Raw genomic sequence first — 20,690 nt, forward strand, 5'->3', positions numbered from 1 at the left:
CATTGTACCCGCCCTCTTTTGCAGTTCCCCATCAGGTCCATCAGCAGAGGGCGGGTACAATGCTAGTTTACTATTGGCTATTGCAATTTGAAATAGCCAATAGGAATCTAGCAATGCATTCCAATGGGCAAAACATTTATTTATTTATTTTTCTATTCTGACATGGCTCCGTGTCAGAATAAATAAAAAAAAAGAAAAAGCAGTGTTTCTCTCCTGGGCGGCTGGGAGCGGGAGGCTCCCAGAGCGACCGAGAGAGTTTTTTTTTCTTTTTTGTTGACGGCAGCACAACCGCCGGACAATAGAAAACTGTTGGGCAGAGCTAGCTGTCATTGCTAGCTCCGCACAATCGTTTTTTATTTACACTTTTTTAACTATTTTTCTGTTCTACTCGGTCCCTCTGAGGGGCCGAGCAGAACAGCCGAGCCGAATGCCGCTCAGCGGCATTCGGCTATTCACTCACTGCTATTCGTCATCTATAAGAATAGGCCGAACAGCAGTGAGTAGCCTGCCGGAGGTTCGGTTCAGCTGATACAGATGTTGGAGTCGAACTCCTTCTGCACTTCGGGTCAGCCGAACATGCTGGGCCTGTTCGGCCGACCCGAAGCCATGCGAAGCAAGCCGATGTACGGCTGATTTCAGCCGATGTATGGCTGAAATCAGCCGTACCAGCCTGAAGTGAATAGCCGAACAGTGTTCAGGTCGGTCATTCACTCAGCAGCCTACGGCTTTAAAATGTACCCATTTTGCTGTTCTCTTTTCACAGTTTCAACCATTTCAAATATTTATAGGGACAATTTACTGCTGCAATAGTGAACATAAAATAATATTTTGGCTATGGGAAATAGCTGATACTTGTGTAGAGGGAGCCACAGGAAAAAACCCTATAACCTGAGAAAGAACTAGTTTAGTAGATCAGCAAAGTGGAGGAATGGAATAGATTGGAGACATTTTACACAGCAAATGCATCTTGTACATCTTATAACCTTGATCACTATTATTGATAATACATTTGAAACTTTGTTTTCAATCCTTTAGAATAGTTTAAAATATTAATAGACAGAAAATAAATATTAAAAAATCTAACTAAAGGAATATGACTATTGACCTGGTGCAATATAGCCATATATAGTACAGGCATTCCTCACTTAACGACCGAGTTCCGTTCCTACAACCAGGTCGTTAAACGCATTGGTCGTTAAGTGAGGAACTCTATACAGTACTGTACTGCATTAGTACAGTACTGTATAGCGTTGCAGATGTACAGTACCGAACAGTTTACTGTACATCGGCAATGAAAATACTTACCGGTACCCGTAGTGAAGATCGGAGGATGTCACTTCCGCCGGCGACACGTCGCACTGACGCTGACACGCGAGGTCGGAGGTCGCTCGGCGGTCCATCGTAAGTGCGAGTGGTCGCAAAGCAGGTAAGTCGTTAACCGAGGAATGTCTGTACTCTATAAATGAGATTATTTTTTATTGATCTGACAAATATAATCATTACTGGCATTAATCAGGTAGTATAGGCATTATGAAGCAATTGATAATGTGTGTTTCAAGTACAAAACAGTCTTAAGTGATAATCTTTGAGAATTTTCAGCTAGACAAATATTTTTTGAGGCTAAACATTTTATCTTGAGAATGTGTAATATAACTTACGAATACAAGTGTCTGGGTCCGAAATTTCTTTAAGAGGATCATTATAGAAGTATGGCTTGCAAAATTCACACTGATTTCCTACAGTGTTGTGCTGACAATTATCACAAACACCGCCACCGGTGCCATTATTGGCTTGATAGACCTTTATTTCAAAGTGACACTTATCGGAGTGTTCATTACAGTTGCATTCTAAAAAGAATAAAAAACAGATTTGTTTGTTAGCAACTAAAATCCAACTAACATGCATACAAGATGGTAGTTCTGCAATATGTCATTAATGATTTTAGCCCCTATTTCCACTTTAAAGGCCAAATCACAGTTTTGTGTTGGGCCAATGTGCATATTACATGTTTAGATAGATAGATAGATTTTATTTGTCACATACACAATCGTACAAGTATGATATGCAGTGAAATGCTTACACGACTGCAGAGCAGTCGTGACGGCAGCCGACTACACCGGCGCCATCTTTGTAGAGCAGTACGGTGACAAGACGCGGATGTAGAGAGCCTGCAGCTTAATAACATCAATACAGTGAGCAGAAAACAGTTGAAGTATCCTAATCACACAAAAAAAAAACAACGTGGCGAAAATCTAAATATTATACACAATACACAATACACTACACAAAAAAGTTAATGAACGAAACTAGTCAAAGGAAGATCTGTCCTCGCCGCTCACAGCTGAGATTCTGCTAATGCTTTTAAAGCTCTAAACGTTCGTGAATTTTGTAAGTGCATTTGTGTATTTTTAACAATTAAACATTTTGAGTTACTGCACTCCTTTCTCCATTTTTTTCCTGGGAGATATCAACAGGTTTACGCCGCCAGTCGGGTGGTGAGTCCCCAGAAAAATCGGTATGAGAGTAGAAAATTACGTCTGATCTTTGGATTTGGAGAGTTAAGTGAGCGAAGGATCACTGAATTCTCAGGACTCCCCAGACTCTCTGGGCCACCGATTGGTTGGATACGTTTTTCTTGGACACTTGTCTAGGGAGTGAATGGATTACCCACCCAGGCAGCATTGAAAAAAGGAAAGTAACCGCTTTAACCTCATCTCATGCATACTACCTAATCATTGAAAGGACTGCTTGCTATACTGTTACTATCATTCTGGATATTTAACCCTCTATATTCAGAAAATAATCAGAGCGCACTGAGTTGCACGGTATATTTATTATAGGTGTAATATAACACTATATAGGTGTGTGTATAATATTTAGATTTTCACCACTCAGACCGAGCGCAACTTATTTGCTACACAATTATATTCACTTTACACATTGTTGCGGCTGGTCTAATTAGCTATTTAGATACTCACTCCTAGCGCAGTGATTTTTGTATTACCATATTACATGTTGTTTTGATGCAGTGCAGTTTAAGGCAAATAGGTTGTTTACATTGCAAGGGAATTTCCCTTACCTTTGCAAATGAGATAAAGCTCTGCTGCTGCTACTGTAGTTTGATTATGTGCAAGTAAAACACTTTTTTTCCTGGCACATGAATGGACATTGTTTGCAATGTGAATTTTCATCACATTCACTAAGCTAAGGGAAACTACTATTGCAAAGTGAATACTCTATTTGCCTTGAACCCCTACGTGCTTTATGATTGCATTATTGTAACTGGAAATAAATCTTCCCTAAATTAGTGTGGGTGTAAGATCAGTGTTCACACTCTTTAAATAATTAGACCTGGCAGTCTGATGTCTTCTCTGTCAACATAGTTACCTTCTTTGTAAGAATACATATCTTCCCTGCATATACATTACAGGTGTATTTTATCATTCTGTGCTAGTTACATTTGTACAGATAGTCCCTTGCAATGAAGTGTCATTGTGCACATTGACAATGGCTTAATTATACCACTGGTAATTCAAATGAATCAGGGATATGAAGGTAAGTAAGGTCCAAGCTGCAACCACTGTTACTTACTCTAAGTTTCATATTCTAAGGCTAGCCCTAGACAAGCAAAAATCTCCCAGAAAATGAAAGGCAGTCAAATATCTGTCTTTAAACACACAGGGGGTTATTCACTCAGCTGCCAAAGGCATCCAAATGAATAACCGTGCCAAATTGAAGTGAGCCGAATGCCGTTCGGATATTCACTTCAGCCCTGTACGGATGATGTCACAACTTGCTCCACCCAGTTGTTGTCATTCAGTGACAGCCCAGTGTCCTCAAATGACTTGAAGATGATGGGCTACTATGAAAGACAACAACTGGGCAGAGTCAGCTGTGGCATAAGAGCTGGTTCTGCCCAGTTGTTTACATTTGCAGGGAGAACGGCAGACCGTTCTCCCCGCTTCAGCTGTGACTTTGGCTCAGCCGAACCAAAGCATATGCGTTCAGCTTGGCTTAGTCATCCGGCTGCCTTCGGCTGCTGTGCAGGCTATTGTGAATAAACAGCCCTTCAGTTCAGCTGAACCAGAGGGCTCTGTCGGCTGAATTGAGCTGAAGGATTAGCCAATGCTTCGGCTTAATCCCTTAGCTCAATAGTGAATAACCCCCATAGTCATGGCTCTACCACAGCTGCCTCCTTAACTTGGTCATAGGGTGGAGCCCACCGACTGTACAATACTACAGTTTTCAACAAACAAAACAATTATATGCTTGGAAATGCCTGTTATTATTTCTTGCTCAGGTGTTGTAATTGATGCTAGAATCAGTTGCATCCCTTCATTCTTCAACTAGAATTAGGATTATGATTAAGTTCATAATCCTTATTTCAATATTTTTGTAATAGAGGGGTATGGCTAAGGGGGATGACTAAGTGTTACAGCATGTTGACTGAAATTATTTGGCAACACAGAAATTTAGTACACACTCCAGAAGTCATTTGAGTGTTTCACGGATGCCTCTAATATTTAAGGTATGCTGTAGAAGGAAATGCAAGTAAATACACACAGGTATAGAAAGAGGCATCCAATGCACATTGATTAAAGTGTAGGTATAGCCAAATCTTTTATTCTTGGTTTTGAATAGAGTAGGTAAGGTATAAAATTTATTTTTGCTATCCCTGTCTCCTTACAGAGCTTTTCCTCTATTTCCTATTCTGGAGATGCAACAGGAAGTGACAGTTAATCTTTTTAACAAGAAGGCAAATCCCCTCTTATATAGTTTCTACAAGAACAAAAGCAGAAAACAGTTGAAGTATCCTAATCACACAAAAAAAAAACAACGTGGCGAAAATCTAAATATTATACACAATACACAATACACTACACAAAAAAGTTAATGAACGAAACTAGTCAAAGGAAGATCTGTCCTCGCCGCTCACAGCTGAGATTCTGCTAATGCTTTTAAAGCTCTAAACGTTCGTGAATTTTGTAAGTGCATTTGTGTATTTTTAACAATTAAACATTTTGAGTTACTGCACTCCTTTCTCCATTTTTTTCCTGGGAGATATCAACAGGTTTACGCCGCCAGTCGGGTGGTGAGTCCCCAGAAAAATCGGTATGAGAGTAGAAAATTACGTCTGATCTTTGGATTTGGAGAGTTAAGTGAGCGAAGGATCACTGAATTCTCAGGACTCCCCAGACTCTCTGGGCCACCGATTGGTTGGATACGTTTTTCTTGGACACTTGTCTAGGGAGTGAATGGATTACCCACCCAGGCAGCATTGAAAAAAGGAAAGTAACCGCTTTAACCTCATCTCATGCATACTACCTAATCATTGAAAGGACTGCTTGCTATACTGTTACTATCATTCTGGATATTTAACCCTCTATATTCAGAAAATAATCAGAGCGCACTGAGTTGCACGGTATATTTATTATAGGTGTAATATAACACTATATAGGTGTGTGTATAATATTTAGATTTTCACCACTCAGACCGAGCGCAACTTATTTGCTACACAATTATATTCACTTTACACATTGTTGCGGCTGGTCTAATTAGCTATTTAGATACTCACTCCTAGCGCAGTGATTTTTGTATTACCATATTACATGTTGTTTTGATGCAGTGCAGTTTAAGGCAAATAGGTTGTTTACATTGCAAGGGAATTTCCCTTACCTTTGCAAATGAGATAAAGCTCTGCTGCTGCTACTGTAGTTTGATTATGTGCAAGTAAAACACTTTTTTTCCTGGCACATGAATGGACATTGTTTGCAATGTGAATTTTCATCACATTCACTAAGCTAAGGGAAACTACTATTGCAAAGTGAATACTCTATTTGCCTTGAACCCCTACGTGCTTTATGATTGCATTATTGTAACTGGAAATAAATCTTCCCTAAATTAGTGTGGGTGTAAGATCAGTGTTCACACTCTTTAAATAATTAGACCTGGCAGTCTGATGTCTTCTCTGTCAACATAGTTACCTTCTTTGTAAGAATACATATCTTCCCTGCATATACATTACAGGTGTATTTTATCATTCTGTGCTAGTTACATTTGTACAGATAGTCCCTTGCAATGAAGTGTCATTGTGCACATTGACAATGGCTTAATTATACCACTGGTAATTCAAATGAATCAGGGATATGAAGGTAAGTAAGGTCCAAGCTGCAACCACTGTTACTTACTCTAAGTTTCATATTCTAAGGCTAGCCCTAGACAAGCAAAAATCTCCCAGAAAATGAAAGGCAGTCAAATATCTGTCTTTAAACACACAGGGGGTTATTCACTCAGCTGCCAAAGGCATCCAAATGAATAACCGTGCCAAATTGAAGTGAGCCGAATGCCGTTCGGATATTCACTTCAGCCCTGTACGGATGATGTCACAACTTGCTCCACCCAGTTGTTGTCATTCAGTGACAGCCCAGTGTCCTCAAATGACTTGAAGATGATGGGCTACTATGAAAGACAACAACTGGGCAGAGTCAGCTGTGGCATAAGAGCTGGTTCTGCCCAGTTGTTTACATTTGCAGGGAGAACGGCAGACCGTTCTCCCCGCTTCAGCTGTGACTTTGGCTCAGCCGAACCAAAGCATATGCGTTCAGCTTGGCTTAGTCATCCGGCTGCCTTCGGCTGCTGTGCAGGCTATTGTGAATAAACAGCCCTTCAGTTCAGCTGAACCAGAGGGCTCTGTCGGCTGAATTGAGCTGAAGGATTAGCCAATGCTTCGGCTTAATCCCTTAGCTCAATAGTGAATAACCCCCATAGTCATGGCTCTACCACAGCTGCCTCCTTAACTTGGTCATAGGGTGGAGCCCACCGACTGTACAATACTACAGTTTTCAACAAACAAAACAATTATATGCTTGGAAATGCCTGTTATTATTTCTTGCTCAGGTGTTGTAATTGATGCTAGAATCAGTTGCATCCCTTCATTCTTCAACTAGAATTAGGATTATGATTAAGTTCATAATCCTTATTTCAATATTTTTGTAATAGAGGGGTATGGCTAAGGGGGATGACTAAGTGTTACAGCATGTTGACTGAAATTATTTGGCAACACAGAAATTTAGTACACACTCCAGAAGTCATTTGAGTGTTTCACGGATGCCTCTAATATTTAAGGTATGCTGTAGAAGGAAATGCAAGTAAATACACACAGGTATAGAAAGAGGCATCCAATGCACATTGATTAAAGTGTAGGTATAGCCAAATCTTTTATTCTTGGTTTTGAATAGAGTAGGTAAGGTATAAAATTTATTTTTGCTATCCCTGTCTCCTTACAGAGCTTTTCCTCTATTTCCTATTCTGGAGATGCAACAGGAAGTGACAGTTAATCTTTTTAACAAGAAGGCAAATCCCCTCTTATATAGTTTCTACAAGAACAAATGTCCCATTAGAAAATTAACCTTCACTTCTTGTTCTGGTTACAAATCTAACATCACTTTCTGTCTCAGGCTAGGTTCACACCTGCACTACACTGCACGACACCCGGGACTTGTGTCCCGGGGGCCGCGTGATAATGTGCTAGTGCACACATAGTTTGCCGCGGTGACATCCGCATGGCAATTGCTAAAAAAAGGTACAAGTACCTTTTTTTGCGACACACGGTGCGCTGCTTTTATCGCGTTCACTTGCACAGCAGAATCACGGTGGGATACCGTGCGATCCACCCAACGCAACTGGGTTGCCATTAGAAAATAATGACACCCACATCGATCAGTCCACACCTTGGCGACTCCCGACCGCGCAGCAATCCTGCACAAAACCGCGCGAATTGCCACGCGATCAGGAATCACCTAGGTGTGAACCTAGCCTCAGTGTTGGTCACCAAAAGTAAAAATGGATTAACCCAGTAGAAACATAGACAGCAATACAAACCTGATTGGGGTTCTAATTCCATCCAACTATATCCAATACTAAAAAACAAAACATTTTGTCTATATAGACACTTTAACTAACCTTCTTAATCTGTAACGGACATGTCAACTTACAGCTAGTATACTTGAACTTGAGACATCATGCATATCATATAGAAGAAAAAGCATTTTTTTTATGTACCACATGCAACATACTAAATGTTTACTTAAATGATGTTCATAGCTGATGAGGAATACTGTGGAGATACAGTATGTAAAGCCCAGAGTAAGACTTAAAACACATATATTCAACACTTACTTCTGCACGCATTGTCTTCAAAACCAACTGCTGGGCTCCATGGTGCATCATTATAAAATTCTTTACATTTTTCACAGTTGAGGCCATCTGTGTTATGTTGACAGACACATTTACCATGAACCTTGAAACAGAAAAACACATATTGTATTGTCTGTTTAACAGGCTTAATTTTAGGGACATGGATATCCTATTGTATTAATCAATTTCATGCATTGTAAAGAAACAGAGAATAGCAAAATGAAAGCACATGTTTGAGCATAGTCTTTTGTATATTTTAGGCATTTTCTTAACTATAGAATGCTAAGAACTTTCGAAGAAAAATAGTATTTTTGTATACTATAAAATAAATAAATATCAAACATGCAGAGTGCGACTTTTTCATAATTTCTTCAGCCAACATGCAGGCCTGTAAATTCAGGTATAGAGATCTCCTTACCAAAAGTCCCCAAGACATACTAGAAATGTAAAGCAATTTACTTTTCCAGAATAGATCTATTACTAGAATCGGATTTTTTGTTGTTGATGGTAGCATATGGACAAAAATGGACAGTAATGCTTAATGGGAAAGTTGGGGTTTGCTACAGAAATACAGCTTTCAAAATTAATATGGACTTGGATCTGCATCTCTGTAACTCAGGCCACCAAAAATGTTACATTCTAATCTTCACAAAGCTATAATTATGGCAGGACTGCCATTTGGAAACTGCTTTTGACTATGGTCAACATATTAAAACTCATATACCCTGCTGTAAAGTCAGAACCCCTGGGTAATGGGAAAAAAATATGGTCCAATAGGTCATCTTTTACCATATTTCTTAATTCAAGACAGGTTTACGCTTTAAGAAGTAAAAGGGTGTCTTTAACAAAGAACAGACTCATTAGCAAAAATTATTTTGATCAATGAGGACCAATGAAAGACCTATAGACATTTCCTCCTAAAGTAGAAAAGACCTTGCAGTAAAAATGCAAGGTCATCTTAATATATCAGGCTCCTCCTCTGCCATAAAAAACACAATTTAGTTAAAAAATAAAACTATAAGGAGAAAATCTTAGGACATATGCATGCCTTACCCACAAAATCTGTACTGCAGGGGTGACACCACACTCCTTCCAATGAGATCCTATGTAAAGCTGAGTATCTGAAATTTCACAGATGCTGTAGCACAGTGCAGGATCAAATTTGCCATACTCAGCATTCCTTGAAATTTCAGTGGAAAGATGATGACATCACCCAAGCCTAGGCACCGTTGGTGTGGAAACAGGGGTAAGGTAAGAATATTTAATACTTTTTTATTTTTTAAAAGTGGTTATGATGAGTGATAGTCTCTAGTATATAATGCAGACCTTGTATTTTTACTTATAGATCCACTTTAGGAACTTTAAGCACTATTTATTTAGGAACCAAAATTAATGGGAAAACAAATGGTGGTCTTAGTGTCATTTAAATCTTTAATATTAAAGTGACACCAAACTTAGAAGTTAAATCTTAAAAATGCATTCAAATACCTTAACTATTTACTATTAAGCGAGCTTGGAGTAGTGACTACTTTACAACACACACACAGGGATCATGGGGAACAAAAGTAGCCACCCTCCATAAGGAAGGATGGTGTGCGCACCAATTCAGAGATGATTTGAGGATCTACAGCTGAGTGATGCACAAATAAGATACATTTTTGTTAATAGTTAAGGTACTTGAATGCATTTTTAAGATTGAACTTCTGAGTTTAGTGACACTTTAATATATTGTTGACTATTTCTCTTGTCTTGTAGATCTCCTGTACAGTATTGACTAGTTAATTATTTTAGGGTAATAAAGATTATGTATTGCTTATTTAACTATGCTATGCAAAAGACTTTATTAAATCTTCATAAAAACTGTATAACTAAAGGCATAAGCTGAAGTAAATGTAATACAATCGTTTATGATATCGAGTACAAAGCAGATACAGAAATCATGATGTGTCTTACTTCTGATTTAGCTAAGAGATGATGTAACTACATCACAGAAGGGAGGCACAGTATCTATGTCCTACCATTCCAGGCTGACTGAACACATCACCTCTCATGTTATCCACAGGAACACATTGGCTAGCATGTCCATTGCAGAAACAGTTTCCTCTCACGATCATTTCATATAAGCCATAGTAGTATTTCTCATGGGGCTCACTCTGCCACCCATTGCTATGTGTGTCCCCAAAAGTGTGAAGCTTTGTAAAATTGATTCTTAGATTAGTGAGAGTAATTATATCTAGATGAGAAAAAAACAAAACAAAAACACGGTGTCACATAAAACTGGTTAGGAATGTATATGACGACACTGCCCTTCTATACACAGTTTCAAGGACTGTAAAGCTGACCACAAACATTATCATGTGGTTGTAAAATCTCATTTGCACTTACCATGTTATGTTGTGAATAGATTGTTCTAAATATGCCTTCACACTACAGAATTGTTAGTATATCTCAAGGACATTGTACAGAAATGGTAAAATCAGACTGTAGCATGCGCAGTCAACTTTAATGTTCTCAAAATTATTAATATAATTTTCCAACTTTTAACGGCCTATAGACAGCCACCAGTGGCTCCAGGGCTGGAATGAGCACCAGGTCTAAAATTAAAAGGCAAGGATAATAATGGAGAATAGGCTGTCATTTCCATTTCGGTAATAAAAAACAGAAATGAAGGAGAAATCTTCCAACTAGACTGTGTGACAACTGTCTAAAAGTAGTTTATCTTTACTTTAGAGAAATGTCCTTTCTGTTGTATCTAGAGGACAGCAAGTAATAGGAAAATTCCCAAATATGGCACAGATTGTAAAAAAAAGCAGAACAAAAAAAAACTGTCAAGAGTTTTAACCCCTACCTTCTTCGTCCAAAACAAAAAGTTTGGTCTTTAGATATATTTTATTGATATTTCTGACATGTTACAGGCATCTTCCAAAAAGTCCCTAAACAAACTGTGAAGAATTGTTAGATTAAAAAAACACTATATTTATTTTAACCACTTCAGAACCACCATACTTAGGTACCACTTCAGGACGACGATGTGCATATGTCTTCCTGACAATGCTATCATATAGCCCCCTTGTGATAGCAATAAAGTTAAAGTTGAAATAAAATTAAAAAAGGGTTAAAAATTTAAATAATAATAAAATAAATCAAAACAAAAAAAAGTAAAAGCAACCCGACTGCCCACCTTCATCTGCATGTGAATGCACACATGCACCCAGGGCATGCACATGTACATAAACAGCGAATACACCTCACATGTTAGATATCATCACAAACATCAGAGTGAGAGCAATAATTTCAGGACATATTTTGCTGTTAATGCTAAACTGAGCAGTAAAGGCTTTTAAAGTGTCACCTATGGGCAATTTTGAATACCATAGTTTTTCACCATTGCACGGGTGTGCAAACACCCACATCTTTTATATTTTCCCCCCAAAAATGTGGGTATTATATTTTGTTTGTGTGCACTAAAATGTATTTTAGTATATTGTCCCTAAAACGATCGATTTCATAAGCAAATATTATGCAACATAAAAAGTGCAGCTACCTTTTTATTCTACACGGTGTCTGCTTTCAGACAATACATATTTGTTCTGGGGTTTAAAGTAATTTTTTATCTCAAAATTCAGATTTTAGCATGTGTGTGAATAATTTAAAAAAATGCTCTAGCCCTGAGGTGGTTACTATAAAAACAGTAATTCATATTCACTTCAGGCTTCAGGCAGCTGATTTTAGCCGTTGTACGGCTGAAATCAGCTGTACATCGGCTAAAATCAGCTGTACATCAGCTTGCTTTGGCTGGCTTCGGTTTGGTGGAACATGCTCAGCATGTTCGGCTGAGCCAAAGTGCAGAAGGAGTTCAACTCAGCCGATCCAACATCTGGATCGACTGAGCTGAACCTTTGGCAGGCTTCTCGCTGCCATGTGGCCTATACTCTTGGGGCTGAACAGCAGCGAGTGAATAGCTGAATGCCGCCGCTATACTGCTTGGTACCTCCGTGGGACCGAGAAGAATAGTAAAACAATAAGAAAAGTAAAAAAAAGCATAGAAAAAACGGTTTCCAAATGTAAATAAATGGTCAATCCTAAAAAATAAATAAAGATTTAAAAAAAAAGATTATTGAAAAAAGAAAAATAAAGATCATTAAAAAAAACAAAAAACAAACATAAAGATCAAATTAAAAAAGAAACAATTGGGCGGAACTAGCAATGACAGCTAGCTCCGCCTAACTGTTTCCTATTGGCCGGGACCTGCTAGAGTCTTCTAGCAGGTCCCGGCCAATGAATAACAACTTTGCGGAGCCGGCCGTGATCTCACGGCTGGCTCCAGTCAGTTGCAATGACAGATCTATGTAATGACAGTTCAGTGTCCCCAGGTAACCTGCTGGCTCCACCCAGCTATCAGTCACAAGGCTTTTGGCCGCTCGGCCCGCTTCGGGTTTCACCTCGGCTCAGTTGTGCCAAAGCATATGCCTTCGGTTCGACTGAGCCGATTGGCCAACTTCGGGAGCTGTATGGGCTATAGTGAATAGCCTGTACAGAAGCCCTTCGATTCTACAGAACCGAAGGGCAGGGCCGCCATCAGGGGGGTACGGCCGATACTCATATAAGGGGCCCGGACAGCCTATGGGGCCTGCCTGGGACCCCTACATGAGTATCGGCTGACAGTGATGGGCGAGGAGGCAGCCGGTCCCCCGCAGCAGCAGCGGCGGAGGCCTGGCCCTAGCAGCGCTGCTCGTCTGAATGCTGACTGACCGGGAGACGTGACGTTAGTGCTGTGATGTCACTTCCGCCTGAGACCCCTTCAGATGGGCTGTGCAGCATCTATGGTGGGCTCTGCAGGGTCACTGTCAGGTGGGTCCTGCGTCCAGCGCGTCATCACTAAGCTCTGCGGCCAGTGCATCGTCACTAAGCCCTGCGTCCAGCATTGTCACTAAGCCCTGCGTACAGCGCATTGTCACTAAGCCTGTGTCCAGCGCGTCGTCACTAAGCCCTGCCATTGAAGTGAATGGCACCATAGCCATGCCCTCCGGCCGCACCGCACTCAAACGCACTGCAGTCACACTGTGCCTTGCAATCCCGTGCGGGCGATCGCATTGCGGCCGGAGGGCATGGCTACAGTGCCATTCACTTCAATGGCCCTCCATGCCCCCTTCAGCCGGGAACAAAGGTGAGTCACACCACTGCTTATGGTGTGAACTAACCCTAAGTCCTGCGTCCAGTAGACATGTGTGATTTAATTCAGAAAAATTAGTTTTCCGGACGAAATTCGTTAGCGGTTGTCTGTACGCATTTTCGTTTGTGGACGAATTCTCATTGCAGCAAAGTGTCATTTTAAAAAATGAAATGAAACGAACGATATGAACATGAAACGGAAATGAATATTCGTACAGACTACCGCTAACGAATTTCGTCTGAATCCCGAAAAACAAAATAACGCAAAAATCTGAATCAAAACAAAATGAAACTAAACAAATTTTTTGACAGTGCACGTCTAGTGTCCACCGCGTCACTTCATTAGAGTGTAAGCTCCTCTGTACAGAGACTGATGTGATTGTGGGGGGAGGGGACATTAGAGTGTCAGCTCCTCTGTACAGAGACTGATGTGACTGTGGGGGAGGGGACATTAGAGTGTAAGCTCCTATGTACAGAGACTGATGTGACAGGGGGCTGCAACAACTAATCAACTAAGTCGATTAAAATCAATGATGGAAAATGGTGTAAACATTTTCCATCATCGATTAGTCGGCTTTCGATTAGTTGCACCTGTTCGTGGCTCCACACGTGCCGAACCTCTTTTCCGCCTCTCCCAGCTCTGAGCTCTCTCCCGTCGCTGCCTGCTAAGATGCTGACTGATAAGATGATCACGTCGTTGCAGGGAGACTACGGCGTGGGGGAACAGCAGCTGCCGACAGTCCCAAGATCTCGGAAGAAAGTAAAGTTGCTTGAAGAGTGTGCAGGTAAGACTACCTGCACCCCACCCCCACATGCTGTATATGTACCATCAGCTATAGAGGACCACAAATCCCAGCAATACATTGTACACTGTATGTATATTGTATTGCTGGGATTTGCTGTATTCCTCTATAACCGATGCCATTCTGCATTGATTGCTGCATAATTTTACATTTTACATTTCACTGTATTGCACACCACACTTTTTTTTTTGCTTCCACCGCTCCAAGCTTGAGTGATGTGACTGGCTCAGTGTTCTCTGTACAGCGCTGCGGAATATATATATGTCAGAGCTATTTATATATATATATATATATATATATATGGCCTGCCGAAGGGCTCCAGCAACCTAAGCTAGCCGAAGGATCAGCCGGAGCTACGGCTGATCCTTTGGCTAGCTTTGTGAATAACCCTCTAAATGTTAGACCTAATAAAAAGAATACATGTAAATCTATCTATAGATGTTAATAGTTCTTGCTCGTCCTTTTGAATGACAATTCCAAAATAAAGATGTTGGTTTGACATTTTATACATGCTTTTTCATTTAAAGTGCATGTTTACCTTGTATATAGGGATCATAAGGATCAATAATCTCGAAACTAGGATCAAGTGCTTTTAAAACCACCTGTAAAACAAATTTGAAAGGAATAATATTAAAACAGAATATTTTATCCAAATATAATTTTATTCTAAATTGTTTACAAAAGATATCTGATTCCCTTTATAGTACACGTATAGAACTGGACAGAGCATAGCATATAAGCATGTAAGCAATGGTAGAAACAATTGTTGAAAATAATATAAACCACATTCCCAGTACCACAATTAATAAACTGATAAAATGGGAAAGTTTAATCAGACACCATCAATCATACCACTTTAGTTTAGGCTTGTACCGTACATCACAGTATGTGCAGTTCCTGAAATCGAATTGGAAGGAACTCTGTGCAGAAACCAAGGTTAACTATCTATAAAAAGGAGGGAGACTCCATGGGGCCCAGAGTTGTTGCCCTTCTACTAGCTAATCTGCTAGCACCCTCTAACACCCCATGTATTTGACTATGGGCACATAAGGCTGGGAGATTTTTTTTCACAGTATCTACTATTTTACTACATTCCCTGGAAAACATGGTGACAAAAGTCAGTATATTATGCATCATTTAACCTCCCGTTGACTAGATGTTTTCCGCTGTTTCTATTAACTCCTCATTGTTTCCCTTTAGTAATTGATCAATCTGAATAACCTCTTATCTCTTTATATACAACTTTGTATTTATACACTGGGACAGATACTATACATTCTATATATCTCAAGGTTCTATATAGGCCAATTTTCCAATCTTTCTTCACATTGTGGCATAATGAAGACTTATGTTGCTTTGACATTTATTACTTGTATCCTTTCTGATTGCTGATTTACTTATTAACCCCCCATCTTTTTCTAGCTTGAATGTTTTTTGTATTAGACAATGCTATTTCAATTCATGGCATATTGCTTTTGTATTGAAATTTGTTATTTAGCCCACAAGGTTATCCCCCATTTTTTCACCAAAGGGGTAATACTGATCCTATCTGGACCCATTTTTTTTCCATAATTGTATATTAGGTTTAATTTCCAAAGTTTATCCAAATTTGATCCTGTTTTCGATACAAAAGATTATTCTGGTTTTTGTATTTCTTTCATTATTTTCGATGTGCTCTATGTATTGTTTACAAATGTAATTTTATTGTGTATTTAATTGTTATTTATGTTTTTACTATTCTTGTTTCATGTATCCTTTCTAACCCTGATGTAGAGGGATTTTTGGATATCGAAAAAACTGCATTTTGTGTTCCTTCTATAGTTGTGATATTAATGAAGGACTTTTTGCACTTTTGAGGTGATCGTTGGATGCTCATTTTGGTTCAGTTTCTCACTTTGGGTGACCCCTTGGTCTTGGAGGAGTCCTCTGCTTTGTGAAGAGTAACTAAATCCAATGCAGAGGTTAGAAATGTAAAATTGTAGGGGTTTAGTTAAGTTTGCTCCTTTAAGCTCCATCTATAGTCAGGGAAATGTGGCCATACCAGATATTTGAGAAGATGCACTGCAAGCATTGCATCATTGTTCTCCTTGAAATGCCCAGATGCTTCAGGTCTTTCATAATACTGTTGCGATTATACTCAGGAATCTATTTTTTGTTTTGAATTATAATTTTTATTTTGGTAACAGTATGGTGGCTGTTCACTATACTGCTTTACAAAATACAAAGAACAGTTTTTTATTTGCATGGAAACAAATACATTTACCGTGTTTTTTAAAATGTATTTATTTTAATTGGCCATTGTCATTTGCCTTTGTATGGCATTGCAGACATTTTGGTAATAATTATCTTATTGGGTAATAGTACAGAAACACATTTCTTATTTGTGGCCTTGGAACAAAACGTTTAAGAACCCCTGCTCCATAGTAACTCGATTGGCGTAACTTGGGAATCCTGCAGATCAGCAAAATTACATTTATCTATATCTGGACTTTAGGGGGTTGATTTACTAACCTTATAAACACACCATGAACATGTATACACCTCTGTAGTGTGTTCCCTCCCAGCATGATCTATGGGTGGAATCTAAACACCTTTGTAGTGTGCACACACCCAGCAGGTGTGTTGTGCAAAGCCTTGCATGAATTGCAAGGTGATGTTGTGTAAATTAGCTCTATGTTGTGTTGCTTGCGTTGATGAATTTCGGAATGTAAATGCATGAGCTAACCATTTTTGTCTAAACTGTGAAGCAGCATAATATATGCATCATGTGCATGATTTTTCCATATATGGCATTAGTGGAAATATGCTTTTAGAGACTTTTTGGTTGATAAATACGTTTTGCTGTGTAAAGATCACACACACCTAGTGCGTGCGTGTGTTTAGGTTAGTAAATCACCCCCATGATGTCAGTGCTGGGTAAATAAAATATAATTACAATATAGTCAATGCAAATAGTCAAACAAAATGAGCATGTCCGCTGACTATAGACCAAGACATGCTTATGAGATGGCCTGCATACCTTGACAGATGGAGCACGCCCGTGCAGGCTCAGTGGAAAATTAATTACACATGTTTAGAACATAAATGTTCATGGCTAAATCTGACACATTGTAATCTTTAAGCTATCTACCCCACCCTTACAGAAACATGCATTAAGTATTTTTCCACCCCAATAAGACTATCACTATGTGATGATAACCAACTAACTACTGTACATGTACTGTTTATTTTATATGTAAAATCACAAGGCTGTCAAAAAGGAGATTTTATTAGGAAAATTCCTACGCATTCCATTACTAACCAGTGTTCAAAAGTTTTTGTAACTTCTCATCTGTTACGGTGCATTATTAACATGTGAATTATGTTATTCATTCTAACATGTACTTATGTTCTCTTTCCATATATCAAGTAACAGTTCATGTGTAAGGTATGCATTAGTAAATACGTTTTAGAGAAAAGTAAATATCAGTGCAAATGCTGCAAGTAAACATTTAGTTCTTAATCACAGATGCATGTTTTAATGTCACTGACTAAGTGCCATGGTTCTGAAGGCAAAGTAAAAGACATTACCTCCCCTTCTGTGGATGGCTCAATGTCTGAATACCTAGAGTCACAAACCACATCCCCGACATCATCAGCATGCCCTTCTGGGATGCCAGGAAAAGCTGATGCACAGTTCTGAGCAAAGTATTTAAATACTTTCCATGTTCTTCCAAAGTCACGAGATCGCTCAACCAGCATGGCTGCAGGTCGAAATGACTGTAAAATATACAATAATAACATTATAACAATCTTATACAATATTATAACACACACAAATGTGCAGCATTGTGGCTATATATCTAGCATTATTGGCTTGCAAACTCTGGAACCTGCGTTCTAATCCTACTGGTATTTGCTCTAGTTAAATCTCAAAAACATACTGGTAGGTTAATTCGCACCCCACCAAAATGGGTCTGTAGTTTGTATAACTGTGTTGAGCATATAAAAGCAGTTCTATTCTTTCTGGTGTTTGCTCTAACATCTTCTTAAAAACGTACAATTTGCACAGCACCAAACTGGCTTTAAAGTTTGTATATACTGTATAAAAGTGTGCTAAAGATATCAGATTGGAAGTGCCTTGAAGGCTAATGTGTATATAAAGGGGAAATACTAAAACAATCATTACTAGTTTGAAAGAATGAGAGACAAGCCTTTTTCTATGCAATGACAAATTATTACATTCAAGAGTAAACACAATATTATATAGCTAGATTTTGGTCTGAAATCATATATATTTACCATAGTTAATTGATACTGTATATCTAATGCAGTGCCAGGACAAGGTCCTCTGGCACCCAAGGTGAGGATGCCAAAGTGCAGCCCCCCCTCCCCAAGCTCTTTGATTTGACATTACAAAAACGAACACACATTTGAAACCTGTATATGCAAACAGTTAAAAAAACAGTTCAGTCTTGCAGACACATAGAGCTCCTAAAACAGAGCAGGCAGCTGTCATGCCAACAACAGTATACCTCTGGTTGCACAGGGTGAGGCATGATCAGTTGAACAGCTCAGTCCTGCACAGTGCAGGAGATGGCCAAGGGATGCAGATGCAGGGGAGGCTTCCGCTCCAGCTGTGCCCCCAGCAGCACAGCACCCACCTTTTTAAAATAGAAAACTGTACAGTAGATAAGGGTCAAAATCCCAGAAACCTCTATTCAGACAGAGGCAGAAAAAGCATCCCGTTATGCTTTTTCTGCCCCTGTCTTGGCTTGACCCTTATCTACTGTACAGTTTTACATTTTAAAAATAAGTGAAGGAGGAACCTTGATGCTGCTTACAATTTGGTGCTTCACTGCTCATCTGTTACTGTTACTTACTGTAACTCCACCTGTACTCCACCTGATTCATCCTCTGTGTATTACCCACTGTACTCCTGCACATCTGATAGCAGCTCTCAAATTCCTGCACCTGGACACTTTTGCCCTTCCATCGCTCATATGGGAATAGTGCAAGAGGCCACCCCTGTTATTTTGGGCTCCTCATACAGGTATATGACAGTAAACATTTTAACAGGTTTCACACTCTGCGTTTCTTTTTTAATTAAGGTGCTCTATTCATAAAGTTAAAGAAATTATGCAGTTAGGACATACAAAAATAAAATCCTTATTATATTATCTTTATTAAAGTCCTCAATATAAACTCGACCGGTGAATGTAAGCTGCCATAAAAACAATGATATAAATGACAAAGGGTCCATGACAGTTCTGTGCACCTGTACGCATATCTTTATTTTATATCCTAAACTAATTTTTTAATTGGATTCATTAACCAGTTTTGTTTTACCTCAGCACAATGGGGGATTGCAATGCAATAAAAATGCAGTTATGTGACCTATAAGCTAATGCACCAATTACTGAGGGCCTGTTCACAACATCTACATTTTGGTGCATTTTTTAATCTGCACCAAAAATGGATACACAGTGATTCCAATGGTTTTAAATGAAGCAAATTTACACCATTCCGTTCAGTTCCAGAGCTTTTCAAAACAGTACAGCAGCATGCATTTTTTAACACTGGAATGCATAAAATACATGCAAACGAATGTAAACACTCGTGTTTAATGTCCCTGAAATGCGCTCAAACACAATAAACATTTTTTTTAATAAAATGCACCGGAACGCATCAAAAACACATAACAAATGCACATAAACACTTATACAGAAATGCATCCAGATCTGGTCTGGAGATGGTGTGAGCAAGTCCTGAAAGGCAGCTCACCCCTGGTACATTACCTCACCATGGGCAGCCATTAAACTGAACCAGGGTACTTGGTGGCCTAGCAAATGTACACAATGTGGCACATCCTCAGCTCTATAGCTGACAGTGGATGGAAGCCACTATTTCCTAATTGATTTGATAAAGAAGATTCAATTACAGATATGGCATTTTATGCTTGCATCATAAACGTGGTCCTGGCTGCATTTTTTCTATATGAACTATATGCAAGGTTTCTGGTTGTTGTTGAACTGCTTTATACTTGTAAATGAATAGAGGTTTCTGGGATTTTGCTTCTGTGTTTTGAGTGCAGATTTTTTTTTTATCTCATTGACATAATTATACATAACAATATTTTAGTTTTTCAAAGTACAAATTATATTTAAAATATAAAACAATCAAGATAGTAACTGCTTTAAATTAAGAATTGTTATACCATTAGTATTATTAAGCTACATTTAAGTATACAATACCTTGAAGGTCATTACAAGATGGCTAAACTGGAACAATGTTTCTAAGTCCAGTCTAATGCTGACATAATCAATGCCTAGGAAAAAATAAGCAAAATGTAACTCAGCTGAGAAGGCATTAATTTCCCCTTTTACATTATTTTGCTCTTGAATTGTTTTGCACAGTTTGGAAAGTAACCCTGAGACACTCCTTTCTTGTTTTCAGTTGCCAAAAATAGCAGGGATTATTTAAAGGAAATAGTTTGCTAGTGGCTAATTTTTATAGTCTAATATTTTAGTCTAAAAGAAA

The 20,690-nt window shown here is 38.9% G+C and overlaps 1 protein-coding gene across 1 annotated transcript in view; it reads right to left on the reverse strand.

Annotated features, from left to right (window-relative positions):
- The window catches only part of LOC108802173 (laminin subunit beta-4-like), a 44,509-nt gene that overhangs the window by 4,054 nt on the left and 19,765 nt on the right, over window positions 1-20,690 (reverse strand). The window contains exons 4-9 of the mRNA XM_018574040.1: window positions 20,405-20,478; window positions 17,742-17,930; window positions 14,710-14,773; window positions 10,215-10,429; window positions 8,179-8,299; window positions 1,659-1,847 (exon numbers count right to left, since the gene is read on the reverse strand). Coding sequence (XP_018429542.1) covers window positions 1,659-1,847; window positions 8,179-8,299; window positions 10,215-10,429; window positions 14,710-14,773; window positions 17,742-17,930; window positions 20,405-20,478 — 852 coding nt within the window. The remainder of the gene's footprint in view (window positions 1-1,658; window positions 1,848-8,178; window positions 8,300-10,214; window positions 10,430-14,709; window positions 14,774-17,741; window positions 17,931-20,404; window positions 20,479-20,690) is intronic.

This window comes from Nanorana parkeri, unplaced genomic scaffold, assembly GCF_000935625.1.
Source record: "Nanorana parkeri isolate BGI_ZX_2015 unplaced genomic scaffold, ASM93562v1 scaffold2693, whole genome shotgun sequence".
In the NCBI taxonomy this organism is placed as follows: domain Eukaryota; kingdom Metazoa; phylum Chordata; class Amphibia; order Anura; family Dicroglossidae; genus Nanorana; species Nanorana parkeri.